Source organism: Cinclus cinclus, chromosome 5 (genome assembly GCF_963662255.1).
Source record: "Cinclus cinclus chromosome 5, bCinCin1.1, whole genome shotgun sequence".
Lineage (NCBI taxonomy): Eukaryota > Metazoa > Chordata > Aves > Passeriformes > Cinclidae > Cinclus > Cinclus cinclus.
Genome location: NC_085050.1, coordinates 27,466,677 through 27,494,642, shown reverse-complemented (window position 1 = coordinate 27,494,642; position 27,966 = coordinate 27,466,677). Strand labels below are relative to the sequence as shown.

Sequence of the window (27,966 nt, the reverse complement as noted above, 5' to 3'; positions counted from 1 at the left end):
TTCAATAGCCAGCAGCAAAACAATGGAATTAACTCCTTCAGGTATTTTCAACCTTTTTGAAGTAACTCTCCACAAAAATAAAGAATATGATGATCATAGTTTAATTAAGAATTATAGCCATAGTCACATTACATCTCAGAACATGAATTCAGTCTTCCCACTGCATAAAGTTCTACATCCATACTTCCTAGAACAAGGAAGGGAAAATATATGATGGTCTTCAATGCTTACATAATTTCCAAGATGCAAAATATTAGTGAAAACAGTAGTATTTTAGCATACTATGAAGGTAGTGCTTACTGCTTTTGGCAAGAGAAGGAATTATAAATAAAAATATTTTAGTATCAGGGAAAGGGAAAAACTGTATCCAAAGTGTTTCACAGAATTAATGCTTTCAAACAGTACTTCAGCCCAGTAGAAGCACAATTCCCCAAAAGTTTTATTTTGCCCTGAAAGGCATTTGAAGCAGGAGTGTTACTCAACATATATGGCAGTTAACCACACACACACGGAAATCCACCTTTTAAAACCCAGTAACATTTATGGTGTTTGATTCCCTTATATACAGGCACACTCCTAGCTTCTCTCTTCCCTTCTAGAACTTAATGAGACTGTGCAATACTGGAGCAGTAGTCTAAAATATCCTGTATAGTGAATTCCATCGTAATTCCTGATCCAGGGTAGCAGCGAGCTATCAGCCCTTCAAAGTGCTTGTACTGTCGTATGAATTCATCTTGCATGGAATGCCACACAACCTGTGAAAGAACCAAAGAAAGCAAACTTTAGGAAAAGTCACCTGGCACAGTACCCGACATAGGTGAGCTACAAAATATTGGCTCATTAATCGATTCTCAGTTCAGGTGTCATCTTAGAGTTCAAGATTACTAGTAAAGTTCAATAGGTGAAGTTAATGCATTAAAAAAGAAGATTGATGTTTTTTTACCCATTAAGATCTGTAACGTTGACGTGACTTGTAATAAATTTACAAAGCAGAAAATAGTAAAGAAGATGGGGAAGTTTTCCTAACAGAGGCATTGCTTTTCCCTTTCAGGAAAACACCCTGAACCAGAAGAGTGCTATAATCCATGTTTCAGACTTTAAAAAGCTGTTTAAACAAGCTTAACTCAAGCCTACTTATCACTCCAGCGAAAAGGTTTACAGAGTGTAAGAAAAACATCAGCTAATACAACTGTGAGAAAATATACAACTGAAAGTATTCTGCTATAGTGCACCAGCTAAATTTCTCACCAGGTTACCCATTCATTTAAATCTACTCTCTACTTCCCAAGTATTTTGCAGAACAGATGTCACCCATTAATGGTCATCTAGGGAATCAGAAAGGAAGTTTCTTTCTGAAAATAAAACTTTCTCTCACTCTGGTCCAAACTAGTATTAAACATATAGAAACAGGGCAGGATTATAAAAAAAACCCAAAAGCTGTACTCAATATCGGTGGTTTTAGAGTTATGCTGAACATTCTCACAGAATACATATGCAAAAGCAGTAACAAAAAGCCTCTGTGTAACATGATAGGGTTTTTAAGACATTATTTAGTTTACCTGAAGTAAATTTTCTTCTTCACAGAGATGTTTATCTACCTTCTTGTAGAGATTATCTAATCCCTTCTTCACTTCTTTACCGGGATATTCCTTTATAACTTTACGAAGCTCTTGTTTATTAAAAGCCAGCTGATAGCTTACTTCCTCTTCTCGTATACCTTGTGCCACACGAGCTTCAACACCTTCAAAAAAATGCTAACAACAAGTAATAGATTAGTCACTGTCACAAATCTAAGATAATTAACTTAATTTGAAAAGGATAGGTATGGGTAAATCTTGATTCTGCTTCATGACTGTTTTGTTTTCCCAATTTCTCCTTTTTAATTTGGCACGAAGTACTGCTCAGCCATGAACATTAGAACACAACCCAACAATACAGCAGTCCAAGTACTAGCATAAAACTGAAACCAATCATTTCTAGAAACAATCCAGCTTTTCTTTGCAACCTTGTAACTAACAACCAATCAGCATCAAAATCCTCAATTCATGAGCTCCTAGCCAGGGATCCAAATACTGGATCTTCGGGATGAACTCCCTAAAAGCACCTGGGCATCTTTTAAACCATAATTACATAAGAGCATATTTGTTCACAATTGCCCTCCCTTCTCACTGCTATTGACCAGTTTTCTCACCATAGTAAATATAAAAGTTTTAGTAAATAGAGGCAAGTATTTCTATGAACATGCAGGTTGAGCTCAACAGTGCATCAGGTCTGGATAGGACAGAGGTAACCCTCTAGTTAACTTTCTTCATAGCAGCCAATATGGTGCTGTGTTTTGGACTTGTGGCTAAAACTGGACTGATAACATTTTGGTTACTGCTGAACAGGTCAGACCTGACCAAATCATAGCATGTAACATCATGCTCAGCTATAAAAATTAAGGTTGAAGGAGGCAGAGTTGGTGTTTGGCTTCAAGGTAGCTGTTGCTCAGAAACTGGTTGGGCATCAGTCTGCTTGTGAGAGGTAGACAATGACTACTTTTGCATCACTTACTTTATTTTTTTTCCTCTATCTTTCTCTCTTCCCTTCTCTGATTAAACTGTCTCTATCCCTGTACCTAAGTTTTTTTCACTTTTGCTCTTCCTACTCTCTACCCTGGAGAAGAGGGATTGAGCAGTAGTTAACTACATGGCAGCTTAGGTGTTGGTCAGAGTCAATCCACAAGTGGCAAACAGCAATAAAACATTTTAATTTTCAAAAAGGGAATACGTCTTGAATGTCTCTGAAAATGGATGCCTGAAATCCTGTCTATAGGAAAAAGCCATGAGATATTCAAGTGGACTGAACTGAGTCTGAACCTCTAAGTCACCACTCAGTTTAACATTTAGTTTAACTTCAGACATACAGAATTTTCCTGTAACTTTTCTTCTTGTTGAACAGCTCAGAAACTACAGCAATTTTTTTCTGCAGCTGACATGTGGAAGATTATCCCAAAAATCCTGATGACTTTTCCTCTCACTTTCTTCTTCCTCCAAACCATTTGCTTAAGACACTGATGTTTAGTCAGTACTATTAATTGCCATGAAAAATTTGGTTATTTTCATCCAAGACTGCTACCCTCATGAGTCCTCTTGCCAGACATGCTCCAGTGCAAAATAATAAGAGATTATAATAGATGCAGTGAAATAGTGGAAGTAATACAATCAAAAACTATCCGGTAACATTTAAATGAATACTCAAATATACTCACATTTAATTTCTCAAGAGGCTGTCCAAGTGAGTAGATTACATAAGACTGAAGATGATCAGTGTACTTCTGTTTGGCTTCTTTTTTCTCGGCCTCCAGGCAAGAAATTTTCAAGCGAGAAAGTGTTGCAAAAATATGATGGAAGTTCTCCATCATGACGACATCCCTGGGTGTCTTCTGGCTTTCATTAGCTACTTTCTCAACTAAAAGAAACAAGAAGCAAAATGACAGAATATTTAGAATATTCTGTCTAGATCCTTAGAATACCAAAACGACAACCAAATTCAGGAAAACATAATCAATAACCATAACCATTCAAAGAAGGAATTTTGAGTTTCACGTAACTGAGTACAGGTATGAGTAACTGTCAGAATTGTGACAAAATAAATCGCTACCCAAGAGCCTTCAAAAGAAGCAGCAGATACATACAGGTTGTAAGACGATGAAATCTGTATGGCAAAAAAGTCACTTACAAAAAGACAAAATAATGAGTATGTATTGTCTCTTTTACAGGTGTGAGGAACAAGTCACATTCTGGGGAGGTTTCCAAGTGTGCTTTTAGTATCCCTAATAAATTGCACATGATAGAACTAAGATAGAGCTAAGAGAAGTCACAGCAAAATCAATTCCCATGTTCACCAGGACAAAACTCTTCAATAAGGTAGGGGGGTTTTTTCAAATGTATTTCTCAAACACCATTTCTCCTTATTAGCTTTATCATCAAATTTACTGTCACTCCCTAAATTTAATAGTAAAAATGGATAATCCTGCACACAGATCTTTTACCTCTCCCTCCCCCTGCAAAAAAACCAAAAACCTAAACCCCAAAAAAACAACAAACAGGCAAAAAAAATTCTACCTATCCCTCCCTTACTGCACCTAAAGGCAGACTGAAAGAGGATGGCTTCAGCCAAGAGCAGTTAAGTGCTTGTTCATCCTTTTGGTAAGAATACCAGGATGCCCACTGTGAAAGTGAACCAGGGCACCAGGCTATCAGTAATGAGCACAGATTCATTCCAATCAAAACCCTGAACCGAGGAAAAATCTGCTACTGCCAGTTTCTGTTCTTCCCATGTGATTTTTTACAGGTGAAAAAAAAAAAAGACAAGAAACCACTTCATATTGAGCATGTCAGGTTGCTGCCATCTCCCCTCCCTCTTCAGAGTCTTAACCACTTCCCTCTGTCACAACTCCAAAGTTATTTCACAGGATGTACAAAGGGAAGTGTCTATAAGTATACTGCAGTCAAAAGGATTACACTTGCTCACAGTAACAGAGACAACCAAAATTTTAGCACAGTCTAAGAAAAAACCACTTGTTAATTGGGGCAAAATTATATATAAACAGGTGGAAACCATTATTTTAGTAATTATGACAGCCTTGGAACACCTACCACTGTCAAAGACAGCTCTAATAAGTTTTATGTAGGCTTTATCTAGATCTCCTCGTCGTTCTGCATTTTTGAAAATTGATTCAGCAAGGCCTGCAAACTCTTCAAATTCAGCAACAAATGGAAGGATCCCAACTTTACTCTTCTTTGAGATTTTTACTTCATCCATCTGCTTCATCTGATTACTCTTTAATTTAAAACAAGAACAAGTGTTAGGCTCCAGATCATGTAACAACTATTAGAAAAAAATTGCAGACATACTGAAAACCTGACATTTATCCACCAAAGACAGAAATAATTATTTAAATTAGTATGTCTGTTTAGTCTTTCACTCTTTTAGCCTTAAAAAAATTTAAGTAAAATAAGAAAGAAGGAGGAAAGATGGTCTTTTATTCCCCTTTATTTATTCAGTATTACAAAAACAAACACCCATCCCAAATTTATGCACCAGAAGCAATTAACAATTTTCATTTTATAATCTAACAAGGAAGCTCACTTTTCTGATTCAGCCAAACTAACAATTCCTTTTGCTGCTGGAAGTTTATTTAATCTTCTTTTGAAGAAATTTTGTTTCTGAGTGTAATAAAAAAAATCAGTTTCCAAACATTTTAAGTATTAAACCAATCAAGAATGGTTTGTTTGCCTACAGTCAAATTACATTTATGACAATAAAACAAAGTTATACCAACAGTTCTGTTTTCAGTAAACCTGCCATATTTAATATAGTGATCATAATGATATTATATATATATTATAGATATATGTATACACACACACTTTTTAAGAATATAATAAACTGCATTAGCAGAAGGAATTTTCAGACAGTAGAGGCTGCCTCTGTTACTGTCAAAAGAACTCACACCCTCATAAGTCCACAAGGTTTAGTCTTGGCAAGTAAAAAAAGTAAGAGAGTTGTATTTTCCTTAGTGGACTTCAGTTATCCCAGTAGGAGTACAAGTTTAAACAAACAACTAAGAATGTTAACTAACTTAGAACTGTGAACAAGTGGTCTTATTTGTTACAAAAAGCTACTTATTGAGGAAAACTGGAATGGAGAGGAAAAAAGAAACACAACCACCATTTATTTGAAGGCTTGGCCAGTAGAAAAGCAATAAATTACTAATTTTCACTTCAAATTTAAAGCAAGAATTAAGCATACAGACATGTAAAATCAAACTGGGTAGGAGTGGGCTTCCTATACTATTATAGTTAGCTTAACCAAGCTTAACCAGAATAACTGAAGAACTTACAATGCACTTATCAAAGTTCCTTTTGACAGTCACCAAAACATTTCCAAGTGTTGTGCTGAGAAAGGATGCAGGGTCCACATTTTGTGCTGTCCATACATGATGGCTCATCTTAACTAACATATAAAGGGAATTAAAGCTATCAATCTTGTCTCCCAGTGCTATAAGGTTATTCAGCTCAGGTTCAATACAACGAAATATTTTGGTCATCATTTGTCGGATCATGTCCTTCCTATCAAAAATGGGTAAGAGAAAAATATTACTCTGACAGTTTACTAGGCTATTTTACATGTTTTTTGGTATATTTGTTTCATATAGTAGTCTCATTTACATTGAGAAATTCTCATAGCTTCCAGAAAGTCAGTGCCACACAGTAAAAATCAACAGTCACAGGTACAGAATATTCCAAAAAGTATTTTCTCTGTGGAAGCTGCCACACCCTCTCAGAACTTTGCTAAGCATATTTTCTAAATTATAGTGTCTAATTTCAATTTGAAAACTATTAAGATAATTAAACAACTATATACAGAAATATCTATCCCATATACAAAAAAATATTATTTTCACTGACACTCGGTGTCTAGGTAAAAATTAAAAGTTCACTATTCACTTTCACTGAAAGGGAATAATTTCTGATTTTAGAGAAAAAAAGTTTTATATGTCAAATAAACTCAAACATAGGCTTAAGAATTAATAATAAGAAATAGCAGCACATACTCAGATGATACTGTTTGTGGAATACCAGAAGTGTATGAACGAGATAAAGCTACTCCATCCACTTCCTCCACTTCATTCTGTGAGAACAAGGAATGCATGTAAAGATAAGATATGTCTCCAATTCTATGTGAAGGCAGTTACTGTATCTGACAAAAGCAATATAAGTAGCAGCTCCATACCCCCAGCACCTTCTGCCTCTAAAACAGAAAATAGAGCAGTTTGCAAGTTTCTGGTAATTTTCCAGTCACATTCCACCAAATTCAGTATTATCCATAACTACTCCCCATTGTCTTCCTACCTAGCATGATGGAGTTTTTCTTGTCATCTTATGAGGAGACAAAGCCATGACAAAGAAAACATGTTAGTCCTTCCTTCATAAATTTTGAATTGGTCAGCCAAAAATAAAGACCCTTCCAGTTCATGAAGAAAAATGAATTACTTATCACCTGGATTACATAATCACCAATAAATCCCAAAGTTCTCTTTTAAATGGGTCTCCTTTGAGGCCTGGTCAATACTTTTTCCTTCAGTGGCAGAGAATGTGAGTCATACAATACCGTTGTTGTTCCAGAGATGCTCTGATGTTGCTGTAGTTTGAAAAATTTACTAATGAAGTCCTGCTCCGCCAGACACAGAGGCTCTAGTTCACTTAATACTTGCTCAAAAATCTAAAAAAAGTCAAAATATTTTATCAACACACCAAATACTATGGACAGTTAGCAATACTAATTTTGTTTGTCGCATACACTTTCTATCTTCACTAAGCTTTAGAAGACTTACTACTACTCAACAGAAATGGGAACAGCTTGTACTTAGATCTCTAAAAGTAGCAACTGCATCTTCAACACAGTCCTTTCTTATACATGTAATACTGTGAAGAAAAGAACTATCTATGTTTTTCCACAACTAGAAGTTTTCCAGTTGCAGCCTGAGGAAGCACTTTTGTGCTATACTGGGAACACTTGCATTTTAACTGTAAGTCTTGGGTTCTGCCACCATCTTTTCTGCCTGGGTTGCTGAGTGGAGGAAGACAAAATTAAAAGCCTCAGGGAAGAAAAACAGGTCAACTGTGTATGTCAAAGTTAACTGCTCTCTAGAAAAAGCTGAAAAAGTTTCTACATAGCTGCTACAGAAACAATAAGTAGGTTTTGTACTGAAGTATGCAACACAATTTTTAAACTAAAATGAAACACTATTTTGGCAATAAGTAATTACAATAATTTAACTTTATTAATACAAAATAAGGAAATTCTAAGTCAAATGTTAAATACATTTCTCTTAGAGCTTTCTCTGAAAGTACTTAAAAATTAAGGCATGCAATAATTTACATAAATTAAACTAATCAAACCACATAGGAAATCCATGCTGATGAAAATTCCCATAGGAAAAAGAACTGAACAACCTAGCAGGTCAGCTCAATAGCTTACAACTCTGTGTATACTAAATCACATTCACATATTCCCAATGGATGTGAGATACAAGTGAGAAATTGAAAATAATAGCACAATAATTGTATAAACCTGTTTTAACAAATTAGCTTTTTAATTCTAGACAAGTTGCTGCTATAAGTTTGTAATAACTTAACTGTTAATATTGTTTCAAGCATATATTTCCTCCCAGGAAAAGACTAAAAAATATTTGAAGAGGTCAGAAGAAAAGCATTCATCTCCATCAAATAATTCAATAAAGAACAACAAAATTAGTTTTATCTCTGATAACTACTCTTTTCCTTCCACAGCACTAAGGAGTTAATTCTGCAAGAAATGGTGAGCACTGTCACTTTTAATGGGTCAGGAAAAAAAAGTCAACGGATGCTGAGGACAGAAGACTTCAAAACAGGATGAGGCCACTCTAATAATTAACTTAGTGCTATTGGTTAAAGTTGAAAATGATGATAACTAATGTGAAACCACAATAAATAAAATTTTACAGTCATGCTCAAGTCCTGGCTAAAATTCTTATCCTCCTTATCTTTCACTTTTGCTTACTTATTGGCAAAATGTCACAGAACACTGAATGAGCTGAAAAAAATAAAACCAGTGGAGAATCCATCACTTCCATTCCTATTTGCTTAAAAACATATATTTGGCTTAAACTTAAAAGACCATTTTTATGCTTGATATTATTTAAAGAACACACACAGCATATAAAGGATTTAAACAGAACCTTGCAATCTGAGAATAATACTGTGATCTACATATTTCTTAGGAATTGCCTTTATTAGATGTATGGTACATACAAACTTTGAAATTGGCATGTTTTAGGATTTAAAAAGTAGAGATTTTTGAGCTATACAAGAAGGATATGTAAGCTACGTCAAATACAAAACTAAGCAGGACTCCTATGCAATATTTTGGCTTTACCTTATCAAATTTTGTTCTGTCAGCCACATCCAGGTCAGATGCAGACATGTTTCCCATGTCTAACAGTGAGGATGACTGAGATCTACGGTTTCCTGAACTCTGAACAGAGAGTTTATTTAGACTAGAAGTAGACCCAGTTAATTTTCCAGAACTTCCATGAAGACCTGTGAAATAAAGACACTATGAAGGAGGAAACTGAAGGCAGAATAAAATACTGAAGAATAGGTTTGTTAGAGAACAGATGAGATCAAGAGTTGCTTGTAGTCCTATATTAAAATCAAACAACTTTTGTCAAAGCTATAAATGCTTTTGCTGTAAATGTATTATTTCCTCATTATAAGGTAACTGAGATTCTTCAGCAATCCTCAAAGTAAAATATAACTATTTAAATTCTCATTGTAAAGTATGGCAAAAAGGTATAAAAGGAACAAAACTCTAAAATACAGGAACATGGGGTTTGACAACTTGAAAGCTAAGACCAGTTATTTTATTTGTGGATACATTTTGGGCAAATGCTGTCATAAGCAGAAGAACTGAACCCAGGAAGGAAAAAAAATTAAAAAGCTTTATATACACACAGGCACTTTTTCATCTTGAACTTGATCTTTCTGCTGCTAACATCCTTTTATCTACACAGTTTGTTCCAGCTATTTTGCTGGATGTACAACCCCATAGTAACTCTACTGCTAATGCTCTCCCCTCCTTTTGAACATAATTAACCTTCAGTTATTTCTTCATGAAATTGCTGGCCCTTCTGCTAGGAGCATGTATTTTCTTTCCCCCCCAAATTTTTCAGAAATGTTGGACCAGAACAAAGAAAGCTAATAAAAAAGACCAAAAAATTATCATTATTTGATCTCCAAGTAAACTTCTCACATCTAAGCCACAAAGAAACTTAAAAGCAATCCTGCAAGCTTCACTTAACTGCTGTGTTGGTATCTAGTCTAGGGACACAAGACAAAGTCTATAAATCTAATCTAAATTGTCACTTCAACCTACTGGAGGAGTGGAAGACTATGACAAGCTCAGGCACAAACATATTTTTACTATCAACTAGTAGCATGGGAAAACCAAAAGATCTTCTCAAATTCTATGCTGGGCCATAGAGCTGTGCTTCCTTTTTGCCTTGCAAGCCCAGTAGTTCTGCAAATGTTTATTTCATTCTGAACAGAGTGTTTTGGTGTTAGGTAGATTCTCCCTGATGCAGCACTACATCGTAACATTGACACACATGCATTGACAACACCAACTAAAGCAACTAGTTATACTCACTCTCAGTTTCCTGTTTGACAGCACTTTCTTTTCGAGGCAGTGTAGCTGGGATGGATTAGGTTGCAAGCATCAAAGACAAAGACAAGTTAAAATGCAGTTTGCACAAACCATGCACAAGATGCAAGTTAAGCTCTAACTGGAAAGAAACATGCAGAGAACTATAAGCAGCAAGTAACTACATTGCAAACACATTTAGTTGGAGAGGTACTGTTCCAGGAATTGAGTACCTAAACTATATGAAAAATAGAGGAAGTTTCTAGGTATTAAAATGTGATTTTTTTTTTTTGCATAGTATGTTTGAAGAATGCTTCTGGTAAGGCATATTTAAGTTTTCCCAAATTGAGAAGTCCATTAAATTATTTGTCAGACTCAGTTTCCATCAAAATCATATCAAAAATAGACATGAATAAATTAACATGTACTTATGGAATTTTTTTACTGAGTCAGATATGTTGTCCACCTTTTCAATTTAAAACACACACACAATTACTGCAAAATAATTTATATCAACAGTAAGACTGGCTAACCTTTTCTTAGTTGATGCAACTCAGGATGTTTACATTTTTGCACTCATGCTGCACAAAAACAGATGACTGCAAATTTGGAGAGGATAAGAATAATAAAAATACAGTAAAAAAATTTACAAAGAGGTTTTTATATTTTTCCTGTGTTTTTTTCAGAATTGACGTTTCCTCAAGTGGACTTCAATATGAAATTTAAAGCAAAGGGGCATTTGTAGAAAACATAGAGTCCCTAGAGTACAAGGCATTTGCATACATACACTAAAAGCAATATGTGGTTTTAGAAAGATCTTGATGAGCATGGATGCTACAAGCCCCCCAAAATGGAGCAGGCAGGCAGAACCTACTGTAATAGAATGAGTAGATACTTCTAAATGCCACAAACATGTCTTAAATACCAGATGTTCTCAAGTAGGTAACACTACTGGTAATTAACTGCAACTGCAATCAAATTCAAATTTAATTCCAGCCTAGTTTTTAGATCTTGGGAGTTTTGGCAGATTTTGAATAAAAAAGGTATGATATATTTGACATGTGCAACTGTCATGCGTTGGTCCCACTTCTTCATCGTCCTCAATTTCTAAACACATGGGACTTACTACAGAATGTGAAGAACTACAAATATCAGGCCCTGGACAATCAGGGAAAGTCTTAGTGGTTTTTGACAAGCTACACCATACAAACGTATGACAGTAGTAGCACTCTTTCCAACACCGACTTTATGGTATTTAAGTATCAAAGTCTTGGCTTCATCATAAAAGAAAGAAAAAAAAAGAATAAAGGACTACTTCTTAAGACGAGTGTGAATGCTCATGACCCAGGCTGGGGTTTTTTTGCCATAAAAATGCAGACAAAGAACCTTGCGCTAGCACAGAATGCCAGATTTCTCCCAGCATCCCCTCTGCATTTGAGGCATTCAAATAGCAGTGCTATTCCCAAAGCACAAAAAAAGGCAAGAACACACACCAACACAACTTGGAAACAGATCATCTTTAGTATTGGAGTACAACTGGAGCATTATGCACCTACACTACTCCTTAAAACAATTTTACTACTAAGAAGTGATGTATTTTGAATAAATGTGAAATTAGTAGTAGTACAATCACTAAAATAAACACAGAAGCCTTTCAAATTACACACCCTTAGGAGGTGTTGCAACATAAATAAATTTGCACGAATACATGACAGAAGTCTTCTCAAAGTGCAGCTTTTACTCTGGTGAATTGAAGGACCTCTTTCTCCAAAATGCCTTCTTGCTCCATAACATTTACACAAGTTTGGGAACTGCTACAAAAGCTGTCTCTTCACAAATACAAATCACAAAACAAGTGTCAAGACAAGGTGTTTAGAATGTTTCAGAAATCAATTTGTATAAGACTAAAGGTATTTTTTTTTCTTGCACTAAGATTGCTTTTCAAGATTTATAAAATGTTCTGACAATGACATCTTATGGCACCTCTAGCTTTTCATGTCCAACAGCTTGCCAAGACTTACCTTTCCCTCTCTCAAACAAGCCTTACGACCTTCCTGCTTTCTTCCTTTCATTACATTTTTCTGGTTTCTACCATCAAACTTCAAAGCATAAATTCAGGACCCAAAAGAGGCTGACAGAACTTACTACTTACAGCTGCACATAATTTTGGAATTCAGAATTTGCAAACTGGTAAACCGTGGTAAATACAAATATTTCAAACAAGCTTTGAAACACTGCACCTCAAAACAGAGAACTGACAAATACATAAATACATCTATACCACTGTTAGTTTTTAAATATCCAGGTTATATTTTTTAAGCTTTACTTCCATATGTTAAGACTAATCCAAGCAGGAATACACCCTTAAATAAAAATACCTACATCTTAACAAATTATGATTTCTAATCTCAAGCTACATAGATAAATCCCCCTGCAAAAACACATTAAAATATGTAAGTTTTACTAGGCAGAATTAGCATTAAAACTAGCTTCTTAAAAATCCACCCAAGATTTACTAAAAGCAGAAATAACAGCAGAAGGAACACAATGCTGCCCAAACTCCCTTTAATTACAGGAGTTCATTTTTCAAAATTCTTCAAGTAACAAAGTGGGATAATTCAAGTAATAAAAAGTGAGTGTAGATTTGAAAGCTGAGAGAGATACTGTATTTTTTACTTTTATTTTGACCAATTTCCCAAGATTTCAGTTGTGCTACTTTGGCCTTGTAGAAGTCAGAAGTTTTACCAATCATATTTTTCATCCAACTTCTTCCATTGTGCCAAAAGTAAAGAATTTTACACCACTACAAAATTAACCCTAGGTGTTGTAGTGAGTGTTTTATATGCAAATAGTAAGATTCAACACAAGATATGTGCCTTCTAGAAGCTTACCAAACTTTTTTCCTTCTCTGGTTGTGCCTGTCATCTTGATCTTGGCAACTTCAAAGAAATCTTTTATTTCCCTTTCATAAAGTCGTGATAAATAATCCATATAATTCTTAAAAGAAAAATGTACATTTAGTTAACAGGTATCCATATCGATTTTCTTCTATTATTGGTAAATTACTCTTCAAACTCCACATTTTCAAATCCCACTAAATAACAAACTGGTGTGGACTATATAAGTATATATATTTATGCAGCATGCACAAAAATATATTAATGATATATAAACAGCTTACATTAATTTTCATAGCGAGTTCACTGAGGATTAACCAGAAACTTCTACTTTTCCTTCATAAGGAAAAATATGCAACACAGTACATACAGATAGGTAACTAGTGGTAGAGTATCACAGAATTCAATTCAAGGATAGAAGAGAGAGAATTCAGCACCATTTTCCTTCTTCTATCAGACTCTCACTGTGCCCACAAAAGCCATGTAAATATGTAATTCTCACATTTTTTATTAGAAGATCACAAAGATGCCAACCATTTACTATCTGCTTTACACTGAAGGAAAAGGAATAACTATTCCAAAGCTATTTTAAAAGACTAATTTAAATCTTCCATTTAAGAATGATAGTACTTTAATTTAAAAAGGACTTATTTCGTAAGGACTATCTTTTCCTTGACTTCTACCTGAACATTTTGTATACTTCTATAGTAACTTTTTTACTCCATGTTAGTCTTAAACAAGGTAGTTAAAAGTTACATACATACAAAGGAAAAACACTTCTATTTAATCTGCACAAGGGACCTCTGAAATTTTTGACACTCCCAAATGAAATGAAGGTCTGTTGAAACAGAGATGCTACACAGGCAATAAGCACATCAATTTGAAATTAGTTTAATTTTTTTTCTAACTAGGCTGTATAACTGCAAACTTGTTTTACATAAATATTAATATAAATAACTTATTTCAGCACAGAATGCTTGAAGGAAAAAACAACTAACAGCAGGAGATCACAAACACTAAAAAATGAAGCTTCCTATTCTAAAAAGGAATAAAAAAAGAGGAGCAGTGAGTTATACTTAATATACACCAATATTAAAATGACATGTATATACCCACAGGCAATTCTTTTGACTCTCAAGCCTAGCCTATTATGTACATTCTCTAGCATAATTTCATCACTTCACATACCTTTGTTAGCCCTTCATATTTTCCATAATCTGTGTTCTTGAGCCACTCCATCAGTTTAGCATATCGAAGTAAATCTCTGTGAAATGGATGATGATTGGGTAATGTCAATTCAGCAGAGTGCTGGACGAGAGTGGAACTCTGATCGTGACCCTTGATAAGAAAAAGTATTAAGGTAAATCTGGAAGCGCTACACAGATGTACTAGAAGTTTCCTGAAAAATTTAATATGGAGACAGCATCTCATTCAGACAAACAGAAAGGCATCAAAATACTTCACATAGAAGAAAGGTCTAGAGATGCAGACTGAAAAATTGACACCTAACATAATAAAGACACTGAGTTATTACAGCCATGGCAGATAGTGCACCTTAATAAGCTTGATCATTTTAAAGCTCTTTGCTTTCAGGGTGAGTCACTTCGGCACTTTTTGTAAAAGAATGCAATGTACAGCTGAATGAAAATTTAATGACAAGCGTTCAATTGTCCCTGAAATATTTTAAGAGATTATCACATTATTCCTCTAAAAAAAAAAAAAATAGCTGCTTCTGTTTGAACATGTTTTTCCCATATACAATTTTCAAGTCCCCAGTTAATGATGAGCTTTACACCTCTCCTCTGAAAGCCTGCTCCAATTCAACATACTTTAGTCCACTTTGGCCAAGCTCTCCTTGATCAAATCCTAAAAACATCAGTGCACACACCACACACTCTCCCTCCACACAAACAGACATACACAACACACCGTCAGTGAACATTTACTAAACAGTTTACAATGTGCAGCACAAACCAATCCATTTAACACAAGCTACTAACTTCATGCTACTCCTTTACACAGAGATCCATCATATCGCTAGAACAACATGATTTAGCTTTTTCAGCTTTCACTTGCTTGAACAAGCTTCCTGAGCAATTCAGGAAGAGCAAGCAAGGTAACACCTCTGTGCAGCCACACAGCAAACACACAACCACTATCCCTGGGTTAAAAGAATGGAGCATGAGACTTAAATTTCCACATGGCTTTAATATTTTCTGTAAAGTCCTTTTTTACTGGGCTTGCAGTAAATACAGGAACAGAACTTACAGACTGTGCCATGGCAGCACACAAAGATTGTACTAACTGGTCTCCAATTCCTGCATCACATGCGCAGGTGGTTTGCGCAGGTCAGTCAATGTCAATGCCCATCCCTGAGAGAGGAAGCATTCCTGACAGTTCCATCTTGGACACCACAAGTCAGCACAATAAGCTATACCATTTAAAAACTGCCTTTGCCTGCTTCTAAGTTGGAACAGAAGCCAGTTTGGATCAAAACTAAAGCAACTTTCTCTTATCCTTTTTCTGTTATACTGGATACTGATCAGTTCAAGTCTTTCATTAGAGGAATTTCTTCCACAATACATTCACAGACTTGTTTAAAAAAATAAACCTAAGATTTAATTTGTAAAATACTAACTTTTGCTAAGTAACACAACACAAACACTGCCAGCTTCTGGAGAAAGCTGAACTATGACAAAACAACCATAGAACAGTTTGAGTTGGAAGGGATCTTAAAGACCATCTAGTTCCAGCTCCCCTGTGATGGGCAGGGACACCTTCGCTAGACCAGGCTGCCCAAAGTTCTATCCTTGAACAACTGGACTTGAACACTTCCAGTGATGGGGCATCCACAAGTTCTTTGGCAACCTGTTTCACTGCTTTTTTTTGTATCCAACATGGGCATGAACTTACTCAGAGCCCTGCACTTTTAGCTACATAAACTGACATACAAATAGACCCAAAGAAACAAGTCCTGGCCAACTTTGTTAATTTATGCTCACAGAAGATGGGGAAGGATAACACTATAAATTTCACTTATAAAAACAATCCTGTAGCCTGACTTCAACAAAAAGCTAACATAGTGTAATAACTGGAACACGCAATTTGGAATTGGAATCCAGCCAGCACTAGCAATACAACTGCTGTTGTGATTACTGAGGTCATACTCCATACTGTGGGCATACTTCTGGGCACATAGCAAAATCTTTTCACCAAATCTTTGATATTCCTCTATTTAAAAAGATTAGAGAAACTCCCTCTAACCCCTCATTTGTTACATTCCTACACCATGCATTTTTAATTTTCAAGTTCATTATAGTTTAACATAATTTACCTGGTGGCTTTCACAGCTTTCATCAACTACATCAGTCCAAATGCTCATTCATATTACTGCTAGGAAATCCTCAGCTATCCAAGTTTTGATTTCTTCTTTCATGTAACCATTTTATTTGTGTCTCTTTATTACAAACAACTTTTCTGGTTAGCTGTTGCATTCTTTATAAAGCTGGATGACAAATTCCCTGACTAGGTAAATTGCTCTCTCCAGGCCAACTTTTCCACAGGACTAATCATTCTGGTTACAGTAAATTATGCCCTGTCCAAGACTGCCCTAAAACATTACAGACCTTCTAGACATACATTTCCCATCTCATCAATGGACTTTCTCTCATTACACATGAATTTATACCATTACCAAGTGACACGTAAAATTTGTTATTCAACTATTTCTTAGTTTCAAAGTTTCAACCTACTTCGTATTTCAAAGGCAGAAAGCCCAGAGCTGCCTTTAAATTGAGTGCTGAACCTGGTTGTTAAAAAATCTTTAAAGTAAAAGGGTAATTTATGAGCAGTATTACGTAATAAAGACAACTACATTAACTATTAGTAAACAGTTAACACTGCAGCAAATGGCAATCTGAAGTTGCATTTCTGTTTTAATGTTTTAGTATTTATTCTCCTTTTAATGTAAAGGAGGTGAAGCACTTTAGTATCTTACAACAGTAGTTTGAATCAAGCATTGAGTTGTTTTGCTTTTCAAAAAATAAAGAGCAATTTCATACTTTCAAGGAAATATATTTGGGCTCAAATGTCAATATAACTATGTTTTTCCATCTAATGACTTACAAATCAGAATGTCTTGCTTATATTAACAGCTGCCTAGACATTATCATGTTTTCATTTATATTTTTAATTTGGAATTCTATACCGTATTTTTTTCTGAAGTACTGTAAATTACTTTTTAAAGAAACATTCTAAACAAATAATGCAACTTGTCAGATGTTAAAGGTAACAAAGTATTGGAATTGAGGTTTCCAACAACATGAGATTAAGAAATTGCTATATTTCTCAAACTAACAAAACAAGCACATTTTAGTAAGAACACACAAAAATCTGTGATATCTCCAGCACTTGAATCTGTATCTCAAAATGAAGGACAAACCCTTTTTTCCTCTCTTTTACAACAAAGAGAGAGCTTTGCAGAGTCTCATCTCCTGCAGTTAATGAACTCTTCCTGCTTAAACTTAACAGCAAAGTCATGATTTTTATCTGTTGATTTAATACCTCACAGCTAAGAGCAAGCCAAAACTTTTCAGAGGGCAAGTTTGTATGAAAAACAATGTGAGGCCACTACTAGTATCAGAATTTTTAAAAAGCAAACTGCCAATTGGTAATAGCATTCTCAACAGCACTGGAAAGTGTCATAAGAATAATAATTTAGATCTAATACCCCTAATATAACACAGTAATAATAATCTCTTACCATTTTTTAAAAATCAAATCCTCGGAAGAGAACATCAGAAAGACATTCTGTTACACTTCCATACACAAGCCACTTCCATACACAAGTCCAATATTCAAATTTTGTGGATAAATTTACACAGGACTTGCACAACATAACTTCTACTTGCTCATTTAAGGGCTGGGGCACACAGTCTATACCCAGGTTTTCAAAACATGGAAAGTGACAGAGGAAAAATACCTTAAGAACAGAAGCTAAAGGCAAAAAAAACAATATGCTGTGGAGCTGAAATTCTTCTGCAAATTGAAGAAAATGTAGGAAACAGTTATCTTTACATAAAAATCCAGGCTCTAAATTCAATTTTCTATACAATTTTCCAGTGTTACTCTATTCCATTTTCTGCACACAGTCTAATACATAAAATTTAGAACTGTAAAACTTTTATTGTGCTAATATATATAAAACCAGAATTACTATTCTCTTCTTTACAAATACTGCAATTTCACACTATTTTTTATATACTGTTTTTTACTGTTGTACATTTATTACTATTTACTATTTCCTGAAAATATATTTCCTCTATGCATGTCAGTCTCTCTCTCAGCAACTTTTGGGAATGAGACCAGAGGAATGTTAGTTCACAAAAAGATAAAACAAAGCTTCAGGGCTGATAAAAATAACAGAAATGAAAAGGGACGTATGTCTGATGCTCTGTAATCAGTAAGGACAAATTTCTTTTTGCAAAGTCAAAAATGCAGCTGCTAGTTAGGTAATTCAAGCTCAGGAAAACATTAGTTAGAAAACCTCATATCAAACTCAATGTACTCACTGGAACTGAATGATAGGAGGACCTGTTATAGAGCTGAAGGAGGGTCTGAGTAAACTAATTGAAGATAAAAAAACACATAGATTAGAAAGCTAAGGCTAAAAAAAACACCCAGATTTTAGGTAACAAGAATCAGGACAGTGTTTTATGAATAATTCAAGTTAAGAAACAAAACCAAGGTTCTGACGTTTTACTCTGTATGTTTGGTTTTGTTTTGGGGTTTTTTTTTATGGTCTTTGAGGTTCAGACAGCAAGACCTTCAATATTTTCAGTTAACATCCTTAAAAAAGGTCAATTTTTTTCTCCTCAATAATCAAGCTCTACAATTAAAACCAATCCTTATATAACACATAATGCATTGAATTCGGATAGCGAGCCCATTAAAAAGAGATTTTTTTTAAACATAAGAGACTTCTGCAGGCAGTTATAGTTTGGTATGCTTAGCAATATCTCTGCCTGAACACCTTCTAGTATTTACTGATTACAGCACAGAATATGTCCAATTTTAGATCGCTTTTCTTCTCCAGAAAAGTTTCTGCCCGAAAGTCTCATATTCAACAGTAAGAAATAATACCTGCTGAACAAATACGCTGTTCAAATGACTGGCAAGCCTCCGTGCAAACTGCTCGCGCAGGTCACTAAACCGCTGCTGCTGCTGCTTCACTGCATGAAGCATGTCATGTCCTACAAGCAAAAAAGACTTCAGAGTGTACAAATACAGACTAAAATATTGTATAAGGGAGCCAAGAGGACCAGAGGTCACAATTCCTTCAATCAACAGAACAAAATCTGAGGCTAGCTGCCAAGGCACTCCCATAATAAATTTTGTCTGTCAGACAGTAGTCTAACAAAAACATTACCTGGACGAAGAGCTACATTCATACATTGCAGTAGGGCATCTGCTGCATTAGTGCAGGCCTCAATGCCTCGAGAAGATGTCAGATCTCCCTCCTGAAGGGCCTTTATATGGCCCTTAGCCAGATCCATGTGATTCTACAAAATAATGGATAGCATTGTCCATAAACTGAAAGCAAATTAGTTTGCTATGCTAGTGAACCAAGAATAATAAATACAATTTTGTCATTATGTCTTAATGAAAATAGTGCAACAAAGTAGAAAAATAAGCTCATTATTTTAAAGGAACCTCATGCTAAAGAGGGTAGCAACTTAAAAGAATTTTATACCTGACATGAACAACCATAGTAAACATAACAAAAACGCTTACCACTAAGAACTCTATCTCTGACAGCAGTTTAATGTTATTTGTGTTGCTGAGATGAATTAGATGGTTGCTTTCTGAAATTTGATCCATTTGCTCCTTTACACTCTGAAGCATTTCTTCGTAACTGCTCAGCTTTAGCTCAATTTGGTCAACTTCCTTTAGAGCTTCATCCAACAACTTCATCAAGATATTCACCTGTTTCTCTGAGGCCATAATGGACTGAATATTTGCCTGTACAGAAAATAAAGTCATGTTTTAGAACACAGTTTTACACCTCAAAAGCATTCTCATATCTCCTTCTCCCTCTATTACTGTCAAATACTTTCCAAAACTTTGGATGAAATCAACAAAACAGAATAATATAAGCCATAGTGTTCCTTAACACAGAAATTCCTCAGTCTATTTGAAACGTCCTTGTTTCAAAAAGATAAGATACAAAGCCAAAACTTTGCTCAAGTTCTTGGAGCTGAAGTATTGGTCTGTAGAAAAGCAAAAAGCCAAACAGTAATCCCTACTATACCAGAACATTTTTAGTTCCAAAAAATAAATAAAGAAAAAGCATAGGTGATAAGGTCAGATTTTCTGTTGCAAGATCAGCCATCGCCATGAAAACAGCAATTTTCAAAATATACAAGAAACACACAACTTGACAGTTTGAGGATGTTGTTGATGGTTCCCTCAAGTCTGTATCCCCTGCATCTCCTAAGTTTTCCAAGTAACCTCTAGAATTCTGGGTTGTCTAAAAAACATTTACATTCAAGTACGTGATAGGTCACATTAACTACCTTTTCAGAGAAAGCTACGTGGTCAGCATCAAAGAGAACAGTTCAACATGCTTGCACACTGTGCTTTGGAAAGAATGCTTACCCCATCTAGCACTTGCAGCTCTCTTGACAACTTCTCTGCAAAGGCTTCAGCATTAGCAATAGCGTATTCACACCCTTCCATCATTATTTCAATATCCTGTTCCTCTCTTGCATTTAACTCCTGGTATTCATCCACAGCTTCTTCATCACCTCCTGCTACACTTTGGTTCTCTCCACTTGGAACAGATTCTTAGGCAAAGAAGAAAAATAAAATATGTTATCAAGTCCAGAAAGTCACAAGCATTTAAGAGTACTTCAGTATGTTTAACTATCTGTAAGTATATTAGTCCATTAAACATCTGTCCTAAAAAGCACCTGCTGCCTATGAACACATTTTTCAAGTCTCAGTCTTCCACACGCTTCATTACAATTTCCAGAACTGATTCCCAACAGCAAAGTTTTCCAAATTATGTACAATAAGTGAAAGACAAATATCCACCTTCCTTTATTCCAAGGAACAAACCTAGCCTCAGTTTATTCACCTCTTACACTAGTAATCAGCATCAGAGTGTTTAACAGAATATATTTTATAACTCCATTCATTAGTGGAAAATCAGCACAAGTTAGATTCTCTCTTTTGATTAACAGAGCATGAGGGAAACATACTGAATTTCAGATATATACCACTGAATAAAGAGAAGTTATATTGATGCTCAAGATGAGTTTCACAGCATGAAAATCAGTTCCGATTTAAATGAAAATCAAATAAACAATGGTTTCATTAACTATGACTTCTCACAGAAGTGTTTAATGAAGTTAACAAGCCACCCAGAGCATGACAGATTAATATTAACACCATCTAGCCAGAAAGTGTTTAAGACATTTGGAACATGTCCCTTATCTCTAGCAACTTGATAAGCTAACCAAAGCACTAAAACAAACAAACAAACAAACAAAAAGCATTGTTTAAGAAAATTGTTTAAAAGGCAAAATAAAGGAAAAAGGTGTTACGCACCTTCTGCAACTTTAGGAAGTTCTGAAGAATTAAAAGGTATGGAAAAGCAGAGGAAAGGAAGCAGAGAATGTTAGCTAGACAAAGCACGAACTGTGTGTATACATTTAAGTGGCAGTAAGTTTGAATGTTTTATTATTACACAAACTTGAAATGTTAGATGTTGGTTTAAAACAAATTCTAGTCAACACCAAATTACAGAAATGTTATCCTTCCTGTTTCACATTTCTAATTCAAATTTTTCTGCACATACCAGTCTAGTATTTAATAGCAGTAGCTTCATCACTTCTGACAGACTCCATGTGATATGCTCTTACTTGCTAAGCCTTACTATAAAATGTTAACTATTAAAAGATAATGTGACCGTAAAAATATTTACTACAGGATAAGCAAATAAGATACAAAGCCTTCTTAGCAACCAATCAGTCACACAAATTGTAAAAGAGTCCATCAGAATTTACCACATGCTTCACAATCAATGAACAAGAAATCTCATATAAAACCCCACTACCTTCTAGAATGCTACAGACCCTTGCTTTTTAAAGCATTTTTCTAATTCAGGAAAAATGCAAATGAGAACAAAAGCAGATTTGTTACACATTTACTAGTTCTTGGAGGTAAGATTTTATTTTGTTCAAGAATCAGAATGTCTTAGAAATACAGTAAGTTTATCAATATTTAGAGCTTTGTTAATTAAGTATTTTGTCTTCGTTCTCAGTTCTCTAACAGAATATCTGTAATAGAGCAATCTTGATTATGTGAAGACTTAGAAAATATAAAGTTGAAAAGAAATAAGAATAAGAAAACCCATCAGGATTGTGAGTATTTTTTTAGTATATCTGTTTAACAACAGTAATTACTAAACTTTATACTTCAAATACAGTTGTAGAAATTTACCTTCCAACAGCTGTGAACTAACATTAATAAAGTCAATTTTCTTTCTAAGGTATCTCTGATTGAGTTTCCAGATACATGAAATGAAGGTGTTCTTTTCCACTGTGCTGCTTGCAACCCATTTGTACACTTTGTCAAAATGCAAATCAAATTCAGGACTCTCCTGCAAAAGATGAAACATGTTATAGGCTCCAAAGTTACATGATTCTCTAAGAAGCAGAGACTGTCCACACATTTAATTATTGAGATGACAGGACAAAAGTTAAATTACACAGAGGCCAACCTTAAACTCATACAGCAACTTTAGGGCCCACATGCACCTTAATAAAGGTACTAATAGTGACAGTGAAAAACCAGAATCCATGCTATGACAACTATATTTTTTCAAGGCGGGTAAGACAAAAATAACACAATACAGACGCGTGTAATATTTTCAGCAAAGTTTATGACAACAAATGAATTTAAGTGGTCAAAAATAGGTTCCTCCTGATGTTCTGTGGAAAAGTCCACCATATCAGGACTGTATGCTTCCAGCCCACCCTCAAGCTTATATGCTGTTCTTTAAGAACATTTTAAGTGTCCCTAAAAAAAACCACATTACATGTAGCAGGATATTTTGACAAATTTATGACTGTCATTAGCAGAACAGTCATAAATTTTCTTACTGGAAATTAAGCTGGGGTGGAAAAACTTGACATAAGATTTAAAAAAAACTACTCCTTAGCAGATACTCTCTACAGTCACTGAGAGATCACTACAAGCAACAGGGCAGATATTGATGCTACTGCTACTCAAGCATATCTAGACTACTCTTATTCAATTTACCAGGGTTATATTCTTACAAAGGCTGAAAGAAAATCCCAGGCACAGGAATGTATCATCTTAATTAACCTGTTATCGATCTAATTTTTAAAGCAGCCAGTATCAAGGAAGTTAAGTCTAACTTGGAACACAGAGGATGTTGTGAACAGAGGACTAAACAAAAAAGCGATACATACTTTAACAGCATCTTTGGCATCCACAACAGCAAGGTCTCGAAGTGCCCATGCAGTCTGCCTTTTGTAAAAATCTCCCTTGTCAGATTTTTTCACTTTTACCACGTTTACTTGGACTGGTCGTTCCGTTGTCACTATGAAATGAAGCAAGAGAGTAATTTCAAAACACACATACTACTTTCACAACTGTTTCTGCTGTACTTCAACTGCTCAAACAAATTATCCGTGGGGGAGATTTCATAGTATTTGTTTGATGAAGAGACCCTTTGAAACATTTTCATCCACAATAACCAGCTCAAGTCTCAGCTTAAGTCTCAACCCAACAGGAATACACCTCTATACAGCTTGTGAGGTAATGACCCCAACTTACAGCTATTTCTTTGCTACAGCAGATCTTGGACCATGACCATACAACTGACAAAGCACAGACAGAACTGGGGAGTACAATCAGAATAAAAACATTTTCAGACATTTTTCAGTAAAAAAAAATATTTTAGGAAGATCATTTATTGACAGATCAACCCAAAGCACCTAATTTTAAGAGATAAAATGTAATAAACATACACTTCAAGGAACATTAGAACTCAATTCAGTTGCTCTGCCTTTCATCGGACTCTAGCCAATATTCTTTAAAGAATTTTATTTAGGCTTATGAGCTAGATGATTACTAAAGCCTGTTTTAAGCACTTCCTAAAGCTTGCTTCAAAAGCCCACCAGTCCCAAAAGAATAATTTTTTATTCTTTCCTTTCAAATTACGATGAGATCTGTGAATAAAAGTAGTGGGCTTTGTTCTTTTTCTGTTAGCATCAATAATATAGTACAAGCTATAACTAGTCTTCTCCATTAGGAATGGAAAGCACCTGCTTGACACAAGTCAAGAATAAAGATTGTACATAAAGCTAAAACAAATGCAACCAAGTAAAAAACAAAGGTGAAGACAAGAAAAACAGTGTGGTATTCCAATGTACCTGTGGCACACAAAAAGCAGTTTCTCTTCTTTTTGCCTGCTTTGCACACATTCACAATGCTCAATAAACGTTCATCATTGGGAGTGAAAATATCCCTCTGCAAAGCATGCTTGATTGCAGTCATTTTCTCTCAGCTGAAAGATTTTAGGAGGTAAAAATAAACTCCAGCACATTTAACAGACACAAAAAAAGAACCAGTAATGTACTTAACAGTAATTACAGGATTTTAAAATTCAATTTTACAGGTAACTTAATGACTTATAATCTAGAGAGACATGACTTGGGTAGACAACCAGACCACTTTAGGAAAAAATTAAAAAAAAAAGCTTACTTATTTAAATTAGAAAACTGTTATTTATTAACACCTGGATGATGCTTCAACTTAATTCAATGGAGGACAAAAAGCTTCTTTGTAGTAGAGGGCAATACAAGGCATTAAGATAAAAAAGTTGAAACTGGAATCAAGAAGAAAAGACCACCCAATGCTCAAGCTTGTAGAATTCAATCTCAAAAGAAAGCACAAAAAAACCAAACAAAACAAAAAACCCCACCAAACTCCAGAAAATTAAGGAATTAGCAATATTCACTTGATTCAAAACAGTTCCTCACACTACATGGAGATTTTATCTAGAGTGAACAAAGAAACACATTAGACATCACATTCCAGTGGTTTTATTTAAATACAGAAGTTTCAATATTATCTGTGCCTTAAAATTCTACAGTGCATTAAAAGCATGATTAGTACACATGACATGCTACACTGCTTGATGCTGAGACATATACAGAGTTAAATTTCACGTTGGCTTGTTCTCATGAAGATGCCCGAGTTGCTTTCTTTGATAAACTCAGACAAAAGACAAAAATCTTGGGCGCTACAGTAATTTTGAAGATTAGTAACTTAAGAACTTTGTGAAAATGAGGGCCACCATGCTGAAGTGGAAACAGCATTGTCAAGTGCACAGAGCTCAGGGCTGTGTTAATGTGACAACCCTATGGCAGTGTACTATTCCATAGGTGCAAATAATTTTCCTTCTCTTCATCAAATGCTGGGCTCACCTTTTGTTTCCCAAATTGTACCATGTTACCATTCTTGTTACTCTTCAGCAGATGGGTAAAATGAACACACAAAATACTGATGCATTTCCGATTCAGATTACTCTTTCCTTCCATATTTAGGATTTTATTTTCTGCTCTAAGTAACTATCAAACTGCTACACATTGCTAACTCTCCCATTTCAGTGCTAACACAAGTTGTCCACGTCAGGCAGACTACATCTTTCCCATAAAGCATAACATGATAAATCCAAGATCCAAGACTGGCTCTCACATACAGTTCAACTTCTGAGTTACAAACTCGGTCCCTTTAGTCATAGCCACCAAAACCATCACAGTGTGCTACGATAAAGCACAGAATTAAGCTTTTCACACTTGAATCCTGCTGACTCAAAGGAACACAGCATTTAGCCTAAGGAGCTGGAAATAAAGCTCCTTCCTCAGAAAAAAAAGCTTCAAGAAAGCAGAGATCACACTAGACTCATATAAAGCCCTTCAGGCATTGCTGCATTTTCCTCTGTGAAATACGTGAAATTTGTCAGAGACATCACATCACAGGCGCGGCCTGTCCAGGAAATGCGCGTCAGATGGGGCACAGCAATGTGGTAAGGCTGCTCTGCCCCGGGCCTCTCCTAGGCTGCGAACAGGAAAAGACGCTGCTCCTGCATCCCACCGGCTCAGAACGTAACGCAAGGGCGCAGCCCAACCACGGCATCCCAGGCAATCAGCAAAAAGATCAATCATTAAACGGAAAACTCAGAAAAGATACCTAGAGCAGCGTCGGCCTCCCAAGGGCTGGTCTGACACCGCTTCACCTCCTCCCACCTGCGAGTCCCGCACAAGCGGCCCCCGACCCGCTCCGCCGCCGCCGCCGCCCCGCGCCGAGCCGGCCCGCGGAGCACCGCGGCAACCCCCACGCCCGGACGGGGGAAGGGGCGGAGGGTGTCGGGGCCGCCTCGCTCTCACCGCGGCGCCGGGCCAGGGTCGGGACGCGCCGGGCCAGGGAAGCGGCTCCTTCCGCCCACGTGACAAGGGCGCGCGGCTCGGGCCGGGCTGCCAGCGCAGCGCCCCCTGGCGGGGAGGAGTGAGGCGCGGCGGGCCCGGGGCAAGGAGGCCGCCCCAAGTGACGTCATCGTCCTCCAGTGGCGTCACGGCAGAGGCGTGTCTGTTAGGGGACAAATGACTCCACCAAGGAAATGCAGGTAAAGTGGTGTTGGAAGATGCATACAGTGTGTTATAGTGTCACACAGTCTCAATTTCGAATTGCAATGTCCGGGTCTGACTGCGTGCTGTAATTCCATTTGGCCACACTGTCAGGACTAACGTCACTTCACAGCACCAGCAAGGTTGGAAGAGACCTTTAAGATCATCAAGTCCAATCATCCACTCAGCACTGTCACTGCAACCCCTAAATCATGAAACCTTATCCCCCAGTACCAGATCCAGACACCATTTGACCACCTCCGGGGTTGGGGACTCCACCACCCCAGGCAGCCTATTCCAATGCCTGACAACAGACAGTGAAAATGAAATTCTAATATCTAATCTGAATCTCACCTGTCTGAGACTGAACCCCTCCTCACTCCAGCTCCTTCCAGGGAGAGGGAGAGAACAAGGAGGTCCCTCCTGTGCCCTCTCTGGGGTAAACAAACCCAGCTCCCTCAGCTTTTCCCCACAGGACAGGTTTTATGGACCTTTCATGAGCCTTGTTGCCCTTCAATGGACTCAATTTCCCTTTGAAAGTGAGGGGCCCAAAACTGAACACAGTGCTGGAGGTGCAGCCTCCCCAGTGCTGAGCACAGGGGGACAATCACTGCCCTGGTCCTGCTGGCCACACCATTGCTGATACAGGGCAGGGTGCCATTGCCTTTCTTGGACACCTGGGCACACCCTGGCTCATGTTCAGCTCATATTCACAACCTGTGAACCAGATTTTTGTTTTGCTCCTAGGTAGAAGAATCTGAACTGACTGTCTTTGATGTCAGTGATAATCCAGATGGGAAAATTATGCTGGGACTAGATTTAGGGTTTGTCGTCTAACCATGAGAACTGATGTTCAAATTGTCTATAGCTACCTGTAGCGTCTGACGAATTCTGTGAAAACTGGAACTACCTTCACAGTGATAGAGGTTTTCCACATGATCAATGCACTTACCTAATTTTCAGCATTGTTAATGTAATGGAGTGCAGAGTTAAGGATAGACTGAAATCATTCCAGATTACTTGAGTTATATACGATTTATTCACTTTAGTGTGTAGCTGATAAAAATAAATAAAAGCTGATATTTGTGAGGCCATGACCAATAAAGAACAACAGAAAA

The 27,966-nt window shown here is 36.3% G+C and overlaps 1 protein-coding gene across 3 annotated transcripts; it reads right to left on the bottom strand.

Moving 5' to 3' along the window:
* Positions 1–83: 83 nt before the first annotated feature.
* EXOC1 (exocyst complex component 1) lies at positions 84–26,598 on the bottom strand. 3 transcript variants are annotated; one of them, XM_062492804.1, is made up of 20 exons: positions 26,415–26,598; positions 24,593–24,726; positions 23,627–23,757; positions 22,632–22,791; positions 21,738–21,758; positions 20,784–20,971; positions 19,920–20,147; positions 19,555–19,687; positions 19,269–19,378; positions 18,698–18,751; positions 14,316–14,465; positions 13,122–13,227; positions 8,965–9,128; positions 7,159–7,269; positions 6,602–6,678; positions 5,888–6,116; positions 4,641–4,824; positions 3,251–3,450; positions 1,560–1,754; positions 84–755 (listed from the first exon to the last, which is right to left on the bottom strand). In XM_062492804.1, the coding sequence occupies exons 2-20, from the start codon at positions 24,714–24,716 to the stop codon at positions 603–605; spliced, it is 2,718 nt and encodes a 905-aa protein (XP_062348788.1). In that variant the 5' UTR covers positions 24,717–24,726; positions 26,415–26,598; the 3' UTR covers positions 84–602. The 3 variants fall into 3 exon arrangements, with proteins under 3 accessions (XP_062348788.1, XP_062348789.1, XP_062348790.1); XM_062492805.1 differs by lacking the exon at positions 18,698–18,751 and having other exon boundaries at positions 26,415–26,597; XM_062492806.1 differs by lacking the exons at positions 18,698–18,751; positions 21,738–21,758 and having other exon boundaries at positions 26,415–26,597.
* Positions 26,599–27,966: the final 1,368 nt, after the last annotated feature.